This window comes from Pleurodeles waltl, chromosome 4_2 (assembly GCF_031143425.1).
Source record: "Pleurodeles waltl isolate 20211129_DDA chromosome 4_2, aPleWal1.hap1.20221129, whole genome shotgun sequence".
Lineage (NCBI taxonomy): Eukaryota > Metazoa > Chordata > Amphibia > Caudata > Salamandridae > Pleurodeles > Pleurodeles waltl.
In genome coordinates this window covers 397,220,862-397,238,568 of record NC_090443.1, presented here as the reverse complement: position 1 = coordinate 397,238,568, position 17,707 = coordinate 397,220,862, and the positions used below count along the sequence as shown (strand labels likewise).

The 17,707-nt window shown below is 45.5% G+C and overlaps 1 protein-coding gene across 1 annotated transcript in view; it reads right to left on the bottom strand.

The window, feature by feature from the left end:
- LOC138292786 (quinone oxidoreductase-like protein 2) overlaps positions 1–17,707 on the bottom strand; it is a 194,311-nt gene that overhangs the window by 71,667 nt on the left and 104,937 nt on the right. The window contains exons 5-8 of the mRNA XM_069231558.1: positions 11,364–11,432; positions 2,722–2,831; positions 1,013–1,094; positions 294–475 (exon numbers count right to left, since the gene is read on the bottom strand). Coding sequence (XP_069087659.1) covers positions 294–475; positions 1,013–1,094; positions 2,722–2,831; positions 11,364–11,432 — 443 coding nt within the window. The remainder of the gene's footprint in view (positions 1–293; positions 476–1,012; positions 1,095–2,721; positions 2,832–11,363; positions 11,433–17,707) is intronic.

Genomic DNA, 17,707 nt, shown 5'->3' with positions numbered 1-17,707 from the left:
ATATTTATCTACCTCATAGGCTATCCTGGACGTAATGCCTTTAAGACTCTGCCACACTTTATGAGCTCTCCACAGGCACCTAGAAACGTGCCTTATCGCTCCACGCTCTCCTCATTCGCCTGATCTTCTAGACTGTTAACCAAAAACCACCAAGACGCAATTTGATTAATGGTGTGAAAAATGACCAACAAACGTTTCTGGTTTTACAACCCACAAAGACACAATAAAATGGATTACTTCTCCCTGGCCCAATCCCACTTCCACCCAATGTGCTTTATCAACTGCCAGCGAACCTGCTCAGGGCTTCTTTGAAGATATCTCCTCCAACGGCATCGATCACCACATCTACTCCTCGTCCGTTGGTCAGCCTCTTCACTTCTTCTTTCAGGCTACACTGGGTGTAATTCACAGCGGAGGTGGCCCCCATCCGCAGTGCCTGCTGACATTTCTCATCACTGCCAGCTGCTGCAATCACCTGAGAGTGGAAAAGGAAGGCAAATCACTCTGTCAAAGCATCTAGATTAGGATCTGTACTCAGACTGTGTCAACAATAGTATCACACACATCATTCCCCATACTGCTCAGGGTAAAGGCAGATCGCAGAGCAGGGATGTCAGAGGTAGTTATTACAATGTCAGACCTGCGCCAGATTTTCATATCAACATAAAATACATTTACATAAACTGGTTATCCTAGAAATTTGTTGTGGATCAATCCTTCTGATATATCTTGTATACTCTTCATTAGAACACAGCAGACCATCCTTAAAGATGCAGTCTTTCTATTCCACAAAACAGGCACAACACACAGTCCGAGTGCACGCTTTCCCAGCAGTCTGTAAACACCAGTCCTCTGAAGGATAACCATGAGTGAGCTGCACAGGGTGGAGCACATTTCAAACCGAGGGAGAGTGGCTTCCACAGTAGGGAGGTTACACACACTGGAGATTCTGTACTGTGGAGTCTGGGGCAGGAGGAAGCCGGGTGTACCTGGCGAGAAAACTGAAGTCTACCTTTGCTTGAAAAATACTCGACGCCAGCTCAACAACTGCTTGGCCTGTGGCTCCTGCTGCTGCCGTCACCAAAACAGTCTCCCTAAAAGCAAGAGTGAGCAGAGAAAATTTCAGAAGCACGGTCTTGAAATTTAAGCAAGGCTGGTCATTGCAGAGCCCAGTAACAAGAGAGCAAAGTAGAGTAAGGCTTGCCACTTCAGAGCTCAGTAACAAGACAGAAAAACAGAGCAAGACTTGTCAAAGCAGAGCTCAGTAACAAGACAGCAACATAGAGTAAGGCTTGTCACAGTAGAGCTCAGTAACAGGACAGCCAGAGTATCTGTTCGTGCTGGCTTCAAAACTACAACAAAACTATAAGTCCAGCCACCCCTCAGTATGTATAAGGTTAAGACACAATGGCCCTCATTATGTCTATGGTGGTAAAAACCGCCTACCGCTGTGGCGAAGGCCACCAAAACACCGTCTCCGCGTCTACCATCCGTCCGCCAAATTATGACCACAGACGGATTTCTGCCACAAGATGGGCAGAAATCCAGCTGTGGCCATACTGGCGTAAGGTGGCGCTGCTACCACCAGCAGCGCCACACCAGTAGACCGCCGCTAGCCATATCATGACACATGATACGGCTTGGCGGGTGTTCTGCTGGGGGTAGCAGCGCCCCGTACCACCCCTCCACCCCCCAGAAGACCCCTGGATACAGGTTAGTCGGGTTTCCAACAGGGGAGGGGGGTGTTGTGCGTGTGTGTGTGTGTGTGTGTGTGTGTGTGTGAGGGGGGGTGCATTTATGTGTGAGTGTGTGCGTGAATGCGAGTGTGTGTTTGGTGTTGTTTGCAAGCGTGTATGCAAGTGTGCGAGTGCGTGTATGAATGGAAATGTAAATGCGTGCCTGCGTGTAAGTGTTGGTGTGTGCGGATGTGTGCGTGAATGAATGAATGCATGCGTGTATGTCTGTGTGAATGAGTGTGTGTCTGTGTGTGTGTTTGTAGGGAGGGAGGTTGGAAGGCAGGGGGAGCGTGGAGGAAGGGGGGGGTGTCTGGGGAGTGGTGGGGGGGAGTGGGCTTCCTATCAGTGACAGGGAAGGAATTCCCAGTCACTGATAGGGCCTACCGCCATGGCTTTTGTGGCATTACGAACGCCACGGAAACCATGGTGGTAGGCAGGGTCATGATACCGCCGGCGGCAGAATAGCTGCCGCCGGGCTGGAGATTGTTATCTGCAGCCCAGCTGCTGCTACCGCCATGGCGGTTGGAGTGGTTACATTGGCGGGTTGGCTTCGGCCAACCTGCCAATGTCATAATGTTGCGGTAAGTACCGCCAGCCTGTGTGCGGTACTACCGCCACAATATCTGTCTGCCGGGGTCATAATGACCCCCAATGTCCTTCTGACTGCCTCTATGCTCTAGTGATATAATTATTAGTGAGATGCCTAAGAGTTGCCAATTATCACTCATCAATGAAAGCAACCCTGAGTCTTCTCAATAGTGAATTGGCTGGAATAAACAACTAATACCTGTTTTCTACATGATTTAAATGGAATTACCACTTGGTCCAAGAGGTACAATAGCAGCCCCATGCATAGAGCTTCAAAAGACCAATGTCAATGATACCCAGTGTATTTAACAGTGCTCAAACGGTCCTTGGAAGGGGGAATAAGGAGTGAGGGAAATCGATAGGAAACAGGAAGGGAGATCCTAGGAAGAAAACTCACCCTGGTTGTACGCGTGCCCGGTGCTCGAGTGCCAGGATAGCAGTACCATAGGACACCGGCAAGGCAGCTGCCTGTGTGTAGGACACACTTCCTGTGATGGACCACAGCATCTGCAACAGAAGAAGATGACCATGTTACTGGAGCCCCAAGGAGCGGACATCACCTCCTGCTAAGATACACAAGATCACAACTCGCACAGTATAATTCAAAACACACCCAAAACAAAATGAAACTCTGTATGAGGTATTATTTGACGAACATGGTATGCAGCAAGAACTGTGATTTTGTTTATAGTGCAAGAAATCATGTCCAGCACATTATTATGTGAAGTTGATGTGCCACATAAGTAGGAGAACATTCAGCACTTTTCACTTCACAATGGAAGCAGTACGAAATATAATAGTGTGCAAATTATTCTGATGTGTTATTTAGGAGAATGTCAGCCTGGAATAATTTACTCGCAAAATCCAGGACAAACTATTTCCAAAACCTAGGAAAAACACCCCCAAAGTTTCAGACAAGCTGCAGTTTTAACCTACAACAAACCATTCCAAAATCCAGAACAAACAGCTTACAAAACCGGGGGCAAACTGCTTTCAAGAGTCTAGAACAAACGGCTTCTAATACTCTCAGATAACTGAGTTGTCTGTCTTAATCCAAAACAAATTGCTTTCAAATTGTGCAAAACTGTATCCGTCCAACTTGGAGGGATGTGGCTGTCTGTCATGCACCTTGAGAGCCCGCCGGCTGGTTCTACTCAGAACTGGCTCTTTCCCGCCCCCAGTGCAGTCCTAGCACCAAGATGTTGAGTGGTGAATGTAGGCTTTACAATTTCTGATTTCATTTCAGTTTAAAGTTGTACAAACTAGTTCCGACACGCGTGACAAACTATTTCTAAACCCCAAGACAAAAGCTGACATGATGCTCAGTCAGTTAAACAAGCGCTGATGAGATCCATGTGATCTGTAGGTCATGGGTGTCAATCCCAACACGGCTAATTCAGCCATTCATACCTTGACGATCAACAAACAACGGATACCACCTCTGGGAAATGGCCAAAAGTGTGATATTAACACTTTGTAAAATGTAATATTAAATGAGTCATTACCCAAACCCAGAATAAACTGCTTCCCAATCTCAGGACAGAGAGTTCCTAAACCTCAAGGACAAACAAGTTCAAGGACAAACTGCCACTTACATCCTGTACGTCACTCCAACTCAGAAGAACAAACAACCACAATAACTCATGACAAACCGCTTTGATGACCAAAGACAAACTACAACCTAAACCTAGAATATACTCATCCAAAACCAGACACAAGAGAGACCAGACTAGGACACTATGCCCAATGCTGTACGCTCCCATCATAGAAGCAATTTAGATCCTTGACCCTCCAGATGCTGATGGAGCCATGCTGCTCGCCTGGATAGGCAATACACCTGTTTACCATATATGTTACTGGTTGCAACGTGTGTTCCTGCTGCATGCTCTCTGCCCACAACTCACCATGGGGTACTCAACTGCGTACTACAAGACTCAATTGGGGATATTCTCTCATATGACCATGTGTTGATGATGTGTTTGCTGTATACATATAAATGCCAATTAAAAAAAATCCAAGAAAAAACCACATCTAAAACTGAGAGGACAATGTGCATAGCGCTCAGTTACAGAGCTAGTGCCCTCAAAGATCAGAGCATAAGCCCAGAACAAAACTGTCATTTCATATCATTTTATGGACATTCCTGTTGCTCCCAGTCTATAAAAGGTACAAGGCTAGTTGGTTATCGAAAAGTTAACCTGTGATGTATCGACTTAAGAAAAGGCAGAAGACTGTTTGAAGATGAGTCTCTGCCACAGTTTCTGTCCTTCCATGTTCTGAGCAGGACTAGGCAGTGAGCGCTTGCTGAAGAGAGATTCCTATTGGGTTTGTAAGGTGAAAACGTCGTGAATAGAATGTACGGACTTGTTGGTTTATGGCTCAGTGGACCATACAGAGCTCTGTCGGCACCGAGCAACAAAGCGAGGGAGCAGAGAACTCCTGTTATGAGGCCGTCGGTTTCAAGCCAAACCTCGGATGGCTACATTTTGAAGTCTCTGCAGTTCAATGACTAAATATTGTGTGCAACTCTAATGAACCTAATTTGCATATTTAAGCAGACAGGATAGTAGACTGGGTATGGAGTGCTTAGATACATATTTTTCTAACCATCTAAACTTTATATTGAAGCTTCAGCTGACACTATAGATTAGGACTCCAATGGCTGTATTTTGTCTGACAAAGAAGTTACAGAGGTTTTGCTAGGGTTAATTTGCAGAAGGTGGGCTCTCATTCACTACTCAATTACATGCCTTCTGTTCTGCTGAAATGATCAGACCCAATGCAAATCAAGTACTTAAATCCCAAATAAGCTAGTGTTGGTGGGTAACACGCTCAACGGCCTTGATGTGGTTGGTAGATCTAATAGGACAGGCACTACAGCATCACCTTCATCCAACTCCATTCTTAAGTTGTCCAAATGGATTCAAACAGCGCCATGTGTTGGCCAAGAAAAGCTATGCGCTGATGTTTTACATTCTAGGTGTATGACATTTGTATTGGGTGTTCTAATACAAAATGAAAATGTCACTTACCCAGTGTACATCTGTTCGTGGCATTAGTCGCTGCAGATTCACATGTTTCGCACAGTCCGCTGCCTGGTGTTGGGCTCGGAGTATTACAAGTTGTTTTTCTTCGAAGAAGTCTTTTTTGGTCACAGGACCGAAGGACTCCTCCCTCTTCGGCTCCATTGCGCATGGGCGTCGACTCCATCTTAGATTGTTTTCCCCGCAGAGGGTGAGAATGGAGTTGTTTGCTATAAATAGTGCCCATGCAATGGAGTGAATACGTATGTACATAAAAAGTTTATAATAATTATTTACAAATGTACAAATGTTTAAGATTTAAGATCTACTTCTAAACGGCTACAGGCTTCCCGGGGAGGCGGGAGGGCACATGTGAATCTGCAGCGACTAATGCCACGAACAGATGTACACTGGGTAAGTGACATTTTCAGTTCGATGGCATATGTCGCTGCAGATACACATGTTTCGCATAGACTATAAAGCAGTTACCTCCCCTAAAAGCGGTGGTTTAGCCTGTAGGAGTTGAAGTAGTTTGGAATAATGTTCTTAGTACAGCTTGGCCCACTGTAGCTTGTTGTGCATTTAGTACGTCTACACAGTAGTGTTTAGTAAATGTATGAGGCGTAGACCAGGTTGCAGCCTTACATATTTCGCTCATAGGAATGTTTCCTAGAAAGGCCATTGTAGCACCTTTCTTTCTGGTTGAGTGTGCCTTTGGTGTAATAGGCAATTCTCTTTTGGCTTTAAGATAGCATGTTTGAATACATCTGACTATCCATCTAGCAATGCCTTGTTTAGAGATTGGATTTCCTATGTGTGGTTTTTGAAAAGCTATGAACAGTTGTTTTGTTTTCCTGATTAGCTTTGTTCTGTCAATGTAGTACATTAGTGCTCTTTTGATGTCTAATGTATGTAGTGCCCTTTCAGCCACGGAATCTGGTTGTGGGAAGAACACTGGCAATTCTACTGTTTGATTTAAATGGAATGGTGAGATTACTTTTGGTAGAAATTTTGGATTTGTTCTTAGAACTATTTTATTTTTGTGTATTTGAATAAATGGTTCTTGTATGGTAAATGCCTGTATTTCACTTACTCTTCTGAGGGATGTGATTGCAATTAGAAATGCGACTTTCCAGGTTAGATATTGCATTTCACAGGAATGCATGGGTTCAAAAGGTGGACCCATGAGTCTTGTTAAGACGATGTTAAGGTTCCATGAAGGAACTGGTGGTGTTCTTGGTGGTATAATTCTTTTTAGCCCTTCCATGAATGCTTTAATAACTGGTATTCTAAATAGAGACGATGAATGAGTAGTTTGTAGGTAAGCAGATATTGCTGCGAGGTGTATTTTTATAGATGAAAAAGCGAGATTTGCTTTTTGCAAATGTAGTAAGTATCCCACTATGTCCTTTGTAGAGGCATGCAATGGTTGGATTTGATTGGTATGGCAGTAGCAAACAAATCTTTTCCACTTAGATGCATAGCAGTGTCTAGTGGAAGCTTTTGTAGCTTGTTTTATGACCTCCATGCATTCTTGTGTGAGGTCTAAGTGTCCGAATTCTAGGATTTCAGGAGCCAAATTGCCAGATTCAATGATGCTGGGTTTGGATGCCTGATCTGTTGTTTGTGTTGTGTTAACAGATCTGGTCTGTTGGGTAGTTTGACATGCGGTACTAGTGAAAGGTCTAGTAGAGTTGTATACCAAGGTTGTCTTGCCCATGTGGGTGCTATTAGTATGAGTTTGAGTTGGTTTTGACTCAACTTGTTTACTAGATATGGAAGGAGAGGGAGAGGGGGAAAAGCGTATGCAAATATCCCTGACCAACTCATCCATAGAGCATTGCCTTGTGATTCGCGGTGTGGGTACCTGGATGCGAAGTTTTGGCATTTTGCGTTTTGTTTTGTTGCGAACAAATCTATCTGGGGTGTTCCCCAAATTTGAAAGTACTTGTTCAGAACTTGGGGGTGAATTTCCCATTCGTGGACTTGGTGGTCTCACGAAAGGTTGTCTGCTAGTTGGTTTTGGATCCCTGGAATAAATTGTGCTATTAGGCGAATGTTGTTGTGAATCGCCCCTGCAATATTTTTTGTGTCAGGAGGCACAATTGTGTTGAGTGTGTTCCTCCTTGTTTGTTTAAATAATACATTGTTGTCATGTTGTCTGTTTTGACAAGAATGTATTTGTGTGTTATTATGGGTTGAAAGGCTTTTAACGCTAGAAATACTGCTAACAGTTCTAGGTAATTGATATGAAATTTTGTTTGGTGTACATCCCATTGTCCTTGAATGCTGTGGTGATTGAGGTGTGCACCCCACCCTGTCATGGAAGCATCTGTTGTTATAACGTATTGAGGCACTGGGTCCTGAAATGTCCGCCCTTTGTTTAAATTGTTGCTGTTCCACCATAGAAGCGAGAGGTATGTTTGGCGGTCTACCAACACCAGATCTTGAAGTTGACCCTGTGCCTGTGACCATTGTGATGCTAGGCACTGTTGTAAGGGTCGCATGTGTAGTCTTGCGTTTGGGACAATGGCTATGCATGATGACATCATGCCTAGAAGTTTTAGCACAAATTTTGCTTGTATCTTTTGGTTTGGAAACATAGCACTTATTACCTTGTGGAATGCTTGCACTCTTTGTGGACTTGGAGTGGCAATTCCCTTTGATGTGTTGATGGTTGCTCCTAGATATTGTTGTGTCTGACACGGTTCGAGGTGTGATTTTGTATAGTTGATGGAGAAACCCAGTTTGTGAAGGGTTTGTATGACATATGTGGTGTCGTTTGTGCACTTTTTTACTGTGTTGGTCTTGATTAGCCAATCGTCCAGGTAAGGAAACACATGTATCTGTTGTCTCCTGATATGTGCTGCTATTACTGCTAGACATTTTGTGAACACTCTTGGTGCAGTTGTTATTCCGAATGGCAACACTTTGAATTGGTAATGTATTCCTTTGAATACGAACCTTAGGTACTTTCTGTGAGAAGGGTGTATCGGTATATGAAAGTACGCATCTTTTAGGTCTAATGTGGTCATGTAATCTTGCTGTTTGAGCAGTGGAATGATGTCTTGTAGTGTGACCATGTGAAAGTGGTCCGATATGATGTAGGTATTTAGTGTCCTGAGATCTAATATTGGTCTTAATGTTTTGTCTTTTTTTGGAATTAGAAAGAACAGGGAGTAAACTCCTGTGTTTTTTTGTTGTACTGGTACTAACTCTATTGCATCCTTTTGCAGTAGTGCTTGAACTTCTAGTCCTAAAAGTTCTAAATGTTGTGGTGACATTTTGCGTGTTTTTGGAGGGATGTTTGGTGGGAATTTGTGGAATTCTATGCAATAGCCATGTTGGATTATTGCTAATACCCAATTGTCTGTTGTAATCTGCTGCCAAGATTGGTAGAATTGGCTTAGTCTTCCCCCCACTGGTGTTGAGTGAAGGGGTTGTGTGACTTGAAAGTCACTGTTTAGGTGGAGGTGTTTTTGGAGTTTGGAATCTTCCCCTACTCCTTGGGAATTGACCCCCTCTATATCCCCTGAAACCTCCCCTTTGGAATGAACCCCGATATGGTGTGGTTCTTGTTTGTTGGCTGGTGGTGTCTGTGGGTTGGCCACGAAACCCCCCTCTAAATGGAGTTTTTCTAAAAGAGCCTCTGCTCTGCGGGGAGTAGAGTGCGCCCATGGCTTTGGCCGTGTCTGTGTCCTTTTTAAGTTTTTCAATGGCTGTGTCCACTTCAGGGCCAAAAAGTTGTTTCTCGTTGAAGGGCATATTAAGGACAGCCTGCTGGATTTCAGGTTTGAAGCCTGAAGTGCGGAGCCAAGCGTGTCTCCTTATGGTGACAGCAGTGTTGACTGTTCTCGCTGCAGTATCGGCTGCGTCCAGTGAAGAGCGGATTTGATTGTTTGAGATCGTTTGTCCCTCTTCAACTATTTGCTGCGCCCTTTTTTGGTATTCCTGGGGAAGATGGTCTACGAGAAGTTGCATCTCATCCCAGTGTGCGCGGTCATATCTGGCCAGCAGCGCTTGAGAATTTGCGATGCGCCACTGGTTGGCTGCCTGTGATGCTACTCTTTTTCCTGCCGCATCAAATTTTCTGCTTTCTTTGTCCGGAGGTGGGGCGTCGCCAGATGTATGGGAATTTGCTCTCTTGCGAGCTGCCCCTACTACTACGGAGTCAGGTGGTAACTGCGAAGTAATAAACACTGGGTCTGTGGGTGGTGGTTTGTATTTCTTATCCACCCTTGGGGTGATGGCTCTTGATTTTACGGGCTCTTCAAAAATTTGTTTTGCGTGCCGTAACATCCCTGGTAGCATTGGGAGACATTGATATTGGCTATGTGTAGCCGAGAGGGTGTTAAATAAAAAATCATCCTCTATAGGATCGGAATGCAGTTGGACATTGTGGAATTCTGCAGCCCTAGCCACCAGTTGCGAGTATGAGGTACTGTCCTCTGGCGGTGACGGCTTTGTGGGGTATGAATCGGGATCATTGTCCGGCACTGGGGTGTCATATAGGTCCCAAGCGTCTTGATCCTGATTATCTTGACTTATGGTAGTTTGCGCTGGTGAGTGCATTTGTGGCGGTGTTTGTGCCGGCGATGCCTGTTGTGGTGGAGAGGGCGGAGGCGTGACTTTTTTAACCACTTTGGCTTGTAGTTGTGCGTCATCCTTGAGAAGTACGATCCTTCTTTTCCTTATTATTGGGGGAAGGGTTGATATCTTCCCTGTGTCTTGCTGGATGTACAGTCTCTTTTGTGTGTAGTCTGATTCTACACTTTGGAGCTCTTGTCCAAATCTGTGCATCTGGCCACTTATTCCTTGTTCCTCTGTGTAGGATGAAGGTGTGGAACTTTTCGGCGCCGAGAGAGAATCTTTTTTCGGCTTCGGCACCGACAAAATTTTTGTGGCTTTCGGCATTGTGTCTCGGTGCCGATGTTTTCCGGTGTCGGCATCTTGTTTTTGCCTCTCGGAGCCGCTATCTCGGCTCCGAAGTTGCTCCATGGCGGTCCCTCGACCGGAGTCGGGTGTCTTCGCTATGGGCGTGCCCTTTTTCGGCGCCTTCGACGGCTCGCCGGTTTTATGGGTCGAGCCATGGCCTGTTGGCAGTGGCGTCCCCTGGGCTTTTGTCTTCTCAATGGTTTTATTTTTCGACGTCTTACTCACTGTTTGTTGCTGTTGTTCGACGTCGGAGTCTCCGGATTCGGATTCCGGAACCAAGAATGTTTCCTCTTCGAAACTTTGTTTTGTCGGCGTGGACGCCATTTGTAGACGCCTGGCTCTTCGGTCCCGGAGTGTTTTTCTGGACCGGAAGGCTCGACAGGCCTCACAGGTATCCTCCTTGTGCTCGGGGGACAAGCACAAGTTACAGACCAAGTGTTGATCTGTATAAGGATACTTACTGTGACATTTTGGGCAGAAACGAAACGGGGTCCGTTCCATCGGCTTCGATGTCGCACGCGGTCAAGCCGACCAGGCCCCGATGGGGGAATCGAAGCTACCCCAAAGTCTTCCGATGATCGGTGTCGATGTACCTAACTATCCCGATACCGAACGAACAATACCGACGCTTTCTTCCGAGATTCTGACTAACTTTCCGAACCGAAACACGGAGCGAAAAGGAATACGTCCGAACCCGACAGCGGAAAAAAACAATCTAAGATGGAGTCGACGCCCATGCGCAATGGAGCCGAAGAGGGAGGAGTCCTTCGGTCCCGTGACCAAAAAAGACTTCTTCGAAGAAAAACAACTTGTAATACTCCAAGCCCAACACCAGGCAGCGGACTGTGCGAAACATGTGTATCTGCAGCGACATATGCCATCGAACCTATGATATTGAACTCTGATGTCTTTTAATAATACACCAACTTATTTCAGATGCATTGTTATTACATTATACATCTGAGGTAAGTGAATTTTGCATATGTGCTTAATTATGTGCCACTATTTAACCACTGTCTGTGTGTTTCCTTTTGTGAAGTTTAATAAATAAAAAGATACCTTGGTTGGAAAATCTCTGTACCTCTTCCTTGACGATGCACTCCTCTGCCATAGCACCCTTGCCACCGCTCACACCGACTACACGATCACCCTGCAAATACAAGAGAAAGGTCAGAGATGGTGCAAAGAATGGTGGTCCAATAAGGGTCTTGTATTTATATTATAGGTACAGATGGTATTTGAAAAGATGGCGCGGGCCAGTGAAATATTTCAAACAAGATTTAATTTTGGAAAGGACTGCACAATCCCATGTTTTCTCTTATGTGCCAGTATGGGCATTACAAGCATCAGGGCTGATTTTAAAAGCACTTTGTGAGCATACCATGGACTTGTGGAAAGCGATAATTTAGCTAGAGTCAGTAACACAGCCGTGGGTACCAAGATAAAATGTACTATCTGTTTTAGCGCCCAATCGCTGAAAACAGCAAATAATAACACTGAAAGATGTTTTCCATGTATAGGTTATGGACACAGTTTTATATTTTATCATACCTTGGTGGGGAAACAATAAAATGAGTTTCTCCATCAAAAGTATGCAACAGAAGACAGAAGAGGGAAAAAGACAAACGCAGAAAAGGGTTACAAGTCAACACAGTGGGCTGCCTAAATGGTAAGAAGCCACTAAAAAATAAACTTTTTTTGAAACACAAAAAGGGTGAGTGGTGGAGAATGTGGCATGCAGACGGACTCTTCCTCAATCAAAATGACTATAATGAGTTGGAGAAAATCTTTTAACAAAAAAGCACTGTGTCCCCAAACCCTTTCCCTAAGAATGTTTTAGAACAGTGGTTCCCAACCTTTTGACTTCTGTGGACCCCCATTTTTTTCAATACTGGAGCCCGGGGACCCCCACTGAATCATTATTGGAACCCGGGGATCCCCACTGAGTCATTACTTGTAGCTGGGACCTAATATTATTACATTTTTAAAGCAGTCACGGACCCCCTGAGGAGGCTTCGCAGACCCCCAGAGGTCCCCGGCCCACAGGTTGGGAACCACTGTTTTAGAAAACTAGAGTTCTTATTTATGGTTCAAATCTATTTAATTGGTTTTAGAATATAAAAATGAACTTCACCTACATCCAGCCGCTGGTGAATTAGGAAATGGGAAAAAGGGGTGGGGAGAGATCAACAGGGCATGTGACAGAGAGGGGAGGGATTATGGTGTGAAGAGCGGAGGTGGGACTCGGGGAAAGGTAAGGGCTCCGTTGCCAGGGTGCTTCTCGTGACAGACAGTTCAGTAGATCTAGCTACAGGATGTTGCATGCGTGCCGCTCTAGGGTTCAGCGAGTAATATTCAATCCTGAGGGGTCGCCGACACTTATTAGACTGAGCACACATACATATGCCAGACAGGTGGAACTCTTGCGCCAGGAACCGGACATATGTGCCCAAGGTTTTGTCAAAGAGTGGGAGTTTGTCATCAGACAGCAGTGCATTTCTCCATGTCCAGTAGGTTTCAAAGTTTATACAACCAGTCCGTGTGGGTGGGAGTTTGTCTGTGCCCCACTTGGCAAGAATAACTTCTTTGGCTGTGCAGAGGGCCCAGTTAATGCCCCTACCTTTGCTAGAGCGCAGGTGGTAGGTCCAGGCATTCGAAAGTCCTAGCAAGACATAGCTGGGCAATTTTGGGACATCAGCTTGATATATCTCATTAAGGTCCGTTAACAGCTTCTTAGTATCTTTTAGGCTTAGGGCCAAACCATAGTAGATGGGTCAATGCTCCTGTGTGGCCAAACCCACACCAGCAACCTTCACTCCCCTGCGGTTGCCACTGGGCCAGTCTGGTAAGGGTGTAGTACCAAACATGCACTACCTTAAGTGTAGTCTCTTTGCCCGCTGCACTATGGGAGGAAGAGCAGGACCTGCGCAAAATGTCGGTCCATTCCCTGAGGGCGAAGGAGTGTTCTAGTTCAGATTCCCATCTCTTCTTGCAGGTGAAGGAGTGTTCTAGTTCATATTCTCATCTCTTCTGTGCAGGAGACTTGGCAAGCTCCAGCTTATCATTATGGCGAGTGGTGAGCCACTTCTCAAATAGGATAAGGGGCCGTGCTGCATGAGGGTGGATCAGTGGGAGGGGAGTTACCCAGTGCTTGATAGCTGTGTAATGCCAGTGTTCAGCTGCAGGGATATTATAACTAGCACGAATTTGGAAAAAGTCCATAAGACCCGAATGGTCACAGAGGTTGCCAACTCTTTTGCAATTCACCTCTTGCTATGGGAGAAATGCATGTGACTTGCATAGCCGGGGCGGGAAGCAGGGCTGCCTATGATAGGTGTGTATTGAAATGTGTGCGCACAGCTTCCGGGGGATCTTGATCCCCGTCCTACGTGCCCAGGGTGGTTCGGTGATGGGCGAAATGTAGAGCCCTGAAGGGGGGGGGGGGGGGGCGGTGTTTCTTTTGTAGACAGGGGATTTTCCAGATGTGGATCCCTTCTGTTGTTTGGCAGATGAAGCACCAATGTTTTTCAGTAAGGGGTCTGTTCCATTCCACCCTGTAACATAAATGGGCTGCCTGGTAATAGTGATGTAGGTGGGGGGTCCCTAGCCCTCCCTCTGCTTACAACAGCTAGGCCCTTTCCCTTGCTGTACATGGCTTTTTGCCACCCCATATGTAAGCTTTTACAGGTTTTGCAACTTCCGTAGGACCCATGGGGGTGGCTGGAGAGGAATGGTCTGCATTACGTACAGGATGTTGGGGAGGAGGGTCATTTTAATAGGAGCTATATTACCCAACCATGTGATGTTCCCTCCCTTCCACTCCTGCCACTGGGTTCGGGCACTCACCAAGAGGTCCCTGTAGTTACCCTCAGCTATTTTACCTGGGGCAGATTTTTAACCAGAGGTAGCGCACCCACTGAGTCGCCAATGAGAAGAGGCAGAAGCATTCCAAAAGAATTCTGATGTTCTGGGGGCCAGTGAGGTTCAGGATTTGAGATTTTTATAAATTGACTTTAAAGCCAGATACCCTGCCAAAGGCTTCCAGCTCTTGTATAAATGCCAGGAAGGAAGTGTGTGGTTGGGTCAGGGTTATTGTAACGTCATCCACTCAGTGTTATTTTCTGCTCTTGACAGCAGAAGGAGATGCCTGTGATTTGCACGTTCGTACGTATTCTCCCTGCCATAGCGTTCATATACAGCGTAAACCAGAGTGAGGACAAAGAGCAGTGCACCTGATCAAAGGCTTTTTCAGCATCAATCAATATTAGTATGGCCAGCTTCTGGGAGCACCCTGTTTTATCGATGAAATGCAAAAGCCACTTTGTGTTGTCACTACAGCCCCTCGCCGGGTTGAGCCCAGCGTGGCTTGGCTTGATCAGGCCCTGCGTATACGGATTGAGGTGAGTCGCCAGTATGCCTGTAAAGATTTTGTTGTCGACATTCAATAAAGATATAGGGTGATAGGATGTGCAGTTGGTGGGACCTTTCCCCGATTTGTGGATCACGAAGATGACTTCTGTTTTCATAGAACTGGTAAGTGTGCCTGTGTTGCTAAATCAGCTGTAGAGGTGGGTGAGGGAAGGGGCCAGTTGGAGGATGTACATGTTGGAGAAAGTGGGTGTAAAGCCTGGCTTTGCCTTGCTGGAATTTAGCAATGGCCGCACAGACTTCGTCCTCTCGGGTGTCTTGTTCCATAAGCAGCGTGTCTTGTGCTGGCAGTCGCACAGTAGGCGCTTTAGAGAGATATGTCACAGCTTCTTCAATGCTTGGTGTCACTGCGGCATACAGGTCTGCATAGAAGCATTCAAATGCCTGTGCTATACCCACATCTGTGTACAGTATCTGTCCCGGGGCTTCATGTATCTTCTGAATCCTGCTCCTATGCACTTGGGCTCTCAACTGGTGCACTAGGAGCCTACCCGCTTTGTTGCCACCGGTATAGTACCTTTGTTTGGTGCAGAGAAGGGCATACTCAGCCTTATCCCTGTCTAGGGCTTTAAATTGCTTCCTGGCTAGGGTGAGTTGCCTCCTCATCTTGTGGGAGCCAGACTGTTTCTAAATGTCCTCTAGGACTTTCATCTGCGTTTTCAGGGCTGTGCGTTTCTTTCTCCTGGACCTATTGAGCCTCACAGATAGTGCGATGGTTCTGATCGGTCATAATTTGTGCTTAGGAAAGTGGCAATTATTTCCGTGGCTTTTTTGACTGTAGTCATACATTAGTAGTTTGGGAGTCCAGCGCCATGTCCTATGTGCAGCAAGTCAATCTGGGACAGTCAGACAAATCGAGTCCGGAGAATGGTCAAAGAGTGTGCAACCCCAATCTCAACCTGAGTAACCGCTGTGTCAAGTCATGCATAGGTTTGATGTGTGGCAGAGAATAAGGTGTAATCTTTGATAGTGGGGTTGCAGGGGCGCCATATATCTGATAGGCCCGTCTCCTGTAGCCTGTACAGACCCTAGAGGCGAAGGCACAGGTCTATCCCATTCATTGTGTCAAGCGGTCAGTGGAGGTGTCTAGGACTAAACTGAGGTCTCCACCTACCAGTACCCTGGTCTTGGGGTGGTCAGCATCTGCCCCAAAGCACTGAGTATGAACGGTTCTTCGTGTTTGTTGGGAGCGTAAATGGTCGCTAGGGTGAAAGTGTGAGTGCAGTGCGACTGGTAGGGAAAGGAGCCTCCCTGGCTGCACTGCCTGTGTTTGGAGTGCCTGTTCACGAAAGGAGGAGGATTGCTACCCCTGCCTTCTTCCCCAGGCCTGAGGAGAAGTACTGGTGATCCAACCAGAAAGATTTCAGCCGCTTCCAGTCGCATTTATGGAAAGTACAGAGAGAAATGAGAGTCTTTTTGAGGCCCTGGACATTTACAATCAGCATTTTAACCATGAGGAGGGGTGTAGGCGTGTGCCTAGTGAAAGGGCTGTGAGGGACATGTGGGCAAGACCCTTGGCTGGTTCTGCATTGGTCCACCTCTATAGGTGTGTGGCAGCACAGAAACTGGTCAACAAAGGGAGGATGGGAAGAACTCAGGGTACAACAGGGGATTCAACTACTTCCCTCTATGGGAATTAAGGCAACAGTATGAGCCATTCTGGATATGTTAACGGCCCTAGGCCTCCTCCTATCGCTGTGTCGTGGACCGGTTTCTGGTGTCCCCTGATCTGCTGATGTTCTCCTGTAGGTATCTTGGTCCAGACCACAGGGAAGCACTGTGGATCTGCTGTCAAGCCGTGTCGGTGGCGGAGCTTCATGGCAAAACACTCACTTGGGCGCCATCTTGAACACGCCCTGAGAATTCTCATTTAGACTTAGCACAAGGTAGCAACACTGTTAATTGTAATTGGAAAAGTGAAGCATATTGGAAACATGAAAGGATAAGTGAACAAATGGTTTATGTGAGAAAAAGACAGTACAATCCAATATTTACCATCAAAAATACTAGGGGGGGGCGAAGCAAAGGTTAAGTAAACACTCTAGGTGATGTGTCTAAGGGAACAAAATGGGAAAGAGACAAAGGGAGAAGTGAGTTCTCATCCTTTGTGCAAAACATACAGCAAGCATAGAAAGGAGTGGACTGAGCCCACGGGTCAGATAAAGGTAATTAAGTGAAGAGGGTTTCAAAGAGTCGCAGGGACAGCAGTAACATATATGGGATTAGAACCTGTTGTGTAAAGAATAAAAAGAAAGCGATACATGTGGGAGTTTGGATTTATAAAACGTATGTTAAATAGTCTTCCTCCAGCTGCCAATGGCTTAGGAAAATATTAAAAAAGAAAGACTTAAGAGAACACACACAAAGAAATCAAAGCTTTCTGCAAAAAAAGATATGCTTCAAAACATTAGAAAGAAAAGTATTTTTTGAATGTATAGAAACTGAAATTATTTATTTCAACATGTTCACTTTCTACTGAAAGTGTGTATTTTGACAAACTACTGATTCAACTATAATTCTTCAGAAGTAATGATTTTCTCTCTATTTTAATAAAATTTCGAACCTTGCATCACTTACATTGTTCAAGGCGAAGGTGCTACAGAGAACCGGTCAAATGGACAAGAGCAGTTTGTTCTTTTGGTCCCACTACCAGCAACTGATGTTGGTGAAATGTACAGATGTTATATCTTCAGGTGGTGAGCGTATGTTTCCGTTACTCATTTTTGATTTCAAAATATCACAAAGCTCACTTTTTTATAACTATTTTACTATGCCAGTTTATGCTATGTATAACACAATTATCCACTATAAATTTATGATCTCAGTTATTCAGTTTGAAATCAACTTTCCACTTTCTATATTTCGCGCCTGGTGGACATATTCACTATACAGATGCCAATCCTTCTGTCCTGCCTGAGGTACTGCCAGAGTTAGAAAGCTCTTGGATAATGTCAAAAGCTGGCAGAACACGGTTGAAAAAAAGAGGAGCAAAGGATC